We start from the raw sequence: 3,834 nt of genomic DNA, 5'->3' as shown, positions 1-3,834 counted from the left end.
GTTGGGGGGGGTTATCTTGTGTTTTAGGCTCACTTTATTTGTTAGTTAATGGCTGTGTTATTGTTGTTGCTGGTATTGTTATTATTTGCTATTATCGTTATTGTTGTTATTTTTATAATTTTATATTTATTATTATTATTTTTATATTATTACTGTTGTTATTATCATCATTGTTTTTGTTAATATTATTGTTATGATAATAATAATGATAATAATAATAGTACTAATAATTATTATTATTATTATTTTTGTTATTATTATTATTATTATCGTTATTGTCATTTTCAACAATATTATTGTCGTCATTCTTACACTGCTAGAATCAGTATTGTCGCTAAAACTACCAATTGCAACGAATAAAACGAACATTATTACGTAAGACATTGCAAAAGTGAGAGAAAAAAGGAAAATAGACTCGTTTTTTTACGCATTTCTGGCTTAGTATTTTCCGAGAAGCGACGGAGGATGGCAAAGCGGATATCACATCTAGGATTCAATTCTGCTTGATGGAAAGAGGTGTTGGGGGGATGGTGAGGGGGGGGGTAAGAGGGGATAAGAGGAGATAGGGGGGAGGGGATAAGAGGGGATAGGGGGGAGGGGATATGGAGGGTTGAGGAAAAGGAGGAGTTTGTTGGGAAGGTAGGGAGGGGGAAGGGTAAGGGTTGTGAAAGTGGAACGGGATAAGGATAAGGACAAGCCAGATTTGCGGAGCAGATGCTACGTCGGCCTTGTATGCACTGAGGCGAGCCCGCCTGTGTCAGCGTATGCTGACTCGTGAGAGAGAATGTGCCAACGAGTGTTGACTCGATCTGAGCTTGGTCCTTACCCAACGCAGTGCCCAGCTACGTCAGTAACCGCCAGGTGATAGAGGAACCTCATGAGCTTGGACGGGGCTCGATCTGCCGACCACGGGGATGTGAAGTCGACACGCTACCGTTGAGCTAACCAGGCGGCTTAACAGTGGAGGGGAGACGTAGAAATGGGTGGGAGGTGGAAGGGAAAGGAGAGAGGAGAGGGGAGTGATGGAGTGGGAAAAGGAGGGGTTCTTGGAATAGGTGGGAGCTGAAGGGGAGGAAGGAGAGCAGTTAACATGTATATACGGAATGGTACTTTTTTTCTTCTCTAAAGTTGTTGAAAGTTGGGGGGAAAAAAATCAGCAACACTCTACGGAATACAATACCCAAAGTTCACTTATGGTTTCGCTGGCGCCAAGCTGATCGGCTTGAATTGTAAAATAACTGATTGGGATTTAGCATATGTTTTGATCTTATAGAATTGTTTACCAACAGGATTTGTATATTTGTAAATATGTGTATTATTGATTGCTTAGATATAATTGTAAATGCATTGATTGAATATGTAATAGATTTCATACGTATTAGAGGCAGGTATCATAATTAAATTGATCTATAGTATGTATCTTATATAATATATATGCATATATATATATATATATATATGTATATAAATCATATATAACATGTATCTCATCTAAAGATACATAACAGAAAACTCCACTATGAGACAAACAAAAAATAATCTAACTCTTTTTTCTATAATTATTCCAGGTCACGTTGAGTACTTCACATTTGAGAACACTGAAACGGACATTACGAAGATAGCCCTGTCCTTTTACTCCGGATTATTCGCCTACAATGGATGGTGAGTCTGTGCAATAAGGTTTTTTATGTGTTTTTTTTTTGTTTTTTTTTTTATTTCCCTCTCTCTTTTTCGTTTTTTGTTTTTTTCTTTTCTCGGTTTTAATCAGTTTTTGTTATTTTCATTTTTGCTGTTTCTTGTTGTTGTTGTTGTTGTTTTTCTACTTCTACTTCCTCTTCTATTTTATTCTACTTCTTCATCATCATCATCAAAAATGGATTTGGAAGAATTTCCGAAAGAATAAGTGAATTAAGTGTCGTGTAAAAACAACAACAACAAACAACACCAAGAGGAGCAACAAAGTCAACAACAAACGCAACAAAAACAACAACATGCAACAGAAATGTCTTGGACCTTTATTATTTGTTGATAAATCTAGTGATTGGGATTGCAATTAATTATAATAACAATACATAAACAAAGTGGTATGTATAAAGACAAATAAAAAACAATCACAGGAACTAAAGTGAAAGTCCGTTTTTTTCTTTTGGATTTCTTTAACTTTTTAATACTTTTTTTTTGTTTCACACTTTTACTCTTTTTTTCCGGTGAAGTCTCTTAAGCAATCAAAAGTAATCTTAAATAATCAAGCCATTTTCAAGAAGCGTAACGGGAGATGGCCACTCGTCAATTCTGAGCAATTAATGCAAATGCAAATTGTGGTAATAGCTAGTCTTAAGTAATAGAAAACCGGTTTGTGTGTGTCTTTTTTTTTTAGATCGTTATTTTTATTCGTGTTCGTCTTTTTAGCGTTCGGCACTTTTTTTTCTTATTTTTCGTATTTTTTTGTTTTGTTTTCATATTTTTTCGTATTTTATTTTTAAATGTCACATATCATTAGTTTTATATTATTATCATTATTTTTTTTTAATCGATTTTTTTTCTTTTGTTTCATTTATATCGTTTCTTATGTTATTCCAAGTGTTATTCAGTTCTGGTTCATTGTTATTTTCATTTCCCTTTGGGTTATTCTTTTATCTCCCTCCTCCTTTCATATCAAAATCCCCTCTTCCCCATGTGGCTATTCCCCTCATCCTTTACAACCCTCCCCCCCTTCATCACACACCGCTTCTCCCTCTCTCTCTTTCCATCTTTCCTTCCCTCTCTCTTCTCTCCTTCCTCTCTCAAACTTCCTCTCAGCTCTTCTTGTTAGTGATATATATTTTTTTTATTCTCCGATTAATTTTCTTTCTAGACATTTTGCAATTCTACTGTTTATTTATTTATTTGTTTATTTATTTATTTATTATTATTATTGTTATTCTCTCTTACGTTGCTTCTGATGGATTGTTCTTCGGAAATAACTGTAGAAAAAAATATAGGTTAAGGTGAAGTTATTAATCACTTTGGGAATTCTTGTGAAGGGCTTGAGGACGTGTTACTCTGCTCCCCCCCTCCCCCCCTCTCACGCTCGCCCCCCCCTGCCCCCCTTCCCATTGCCGTTCCTCCCCCTCCCCTCCACACTTGTCTTTCTCTTTCCTCTTTCTTATTTTTATCTCCTGTATCTCTCCTTTTGTGTCTTTTTCTCTTCTCTTTATTTTGTTCGTGTTTGTCTGTTTCCCCCTTTTCGCTTCTCCTTCTCTTTGTTTCTTATTTCTCCCTCTAACTTTCTCCGTTTTTCCTCTCTCTTTCTCCAACTCCTGTCTTTCACCCTTTCTATCTCTCCTCTCTCACCATTCTTCCTCTTTCTTTCATTCCTCCTCTTTCCTACCCTCCGCCCTTCCTCCCCTCACCTTTCCTTTTTCTCCTTCCGTCCCCTCTTTTTCTCTTCACCCTCCTCCCTCTCCCTCTTCTTCACCCTCACCCTCCTCCCTCTTACTCCTTTTCTCCCTCACCCTCCTCCCTCTCCCTCCCTCACCCTCCTCCCTCCTCTTCCTTCCTCCCTCCTCCCTCACCCTCCCTCCTCCCTCTTCCTGTCAGACCTAAACACAGGGAGAGAGAACCCTTGGCAGGGGTGAGGCCAAGGGGGTCTCGTAATAGGACCCTTCGAGGAATTGTTCAATGAAGGATATAGGATGTTGAGAGCTAGGGGGGAGGGCGAGGGGTGGGGAGGGGAGGGGAGGGGAGGGGAGGGGAGGGGAGGGGAGGGGAGGGGAGGGGAGGGGAGAGGAGGGGAGGGGGGGGAAGGGAAGAGAGGAGAGGGGTGGGGTGGGGAAGGGAGGGTGAGGGGGGAGG

General features: G+C 39.3%; 1 protein-coding gene across 7 annotated transcripts in view; it reads left to right on the top strand.

The window, feature by feature from the left end:
• The first annotated feature begins 1,513 nt into the window (after window positions 1–1,513).
• LOC122255476 (large neutral amino acids transporter small subunit 2) overlaps window positions 1,514–3,834 on the top strand; it is a 47,788-nt gene continuing 45,467 nt past the window's right edge. For all 7 annotated transcript variants that reach the window (XM_086555947.1, XM_086555948.1, XM_086555942.1 and 4 more), the window contains exon 1: window positions 1,514–1,662. In XM_086555947.1, the coding sequence (XP_086412073.1) occupies window positions 1,520–1,662 (143 nt within the window). In that variant the 5' untranslated portion in view covers window positions 1,514–1,519. The remainder of the gene's footprint in view (window positions 1,663–3,834) is intronic.

Source organism: Penaeus japonicus, unplaced genomic scaffold, assembly GCF_977035675.1.
Source record: "Penaeus japonicus unplaced genomic scaffold, GWHDUDI00000001_assembly GWHDUDI00000031, whole genome shotgun sequence".
In the NCBI taxonomy this organism is placed as follows: domain Eukaryota; kingdom Metazoa; phylum Arthropoda; class Malacostraca; order Decapoda; family Penaeidae; genus Penaeus; species Penaeus japonicus.
Note: the sequence above shows the minus strand (reverse complement) of the source record. Positions and strands in the feature narration are given on the sequence as shown.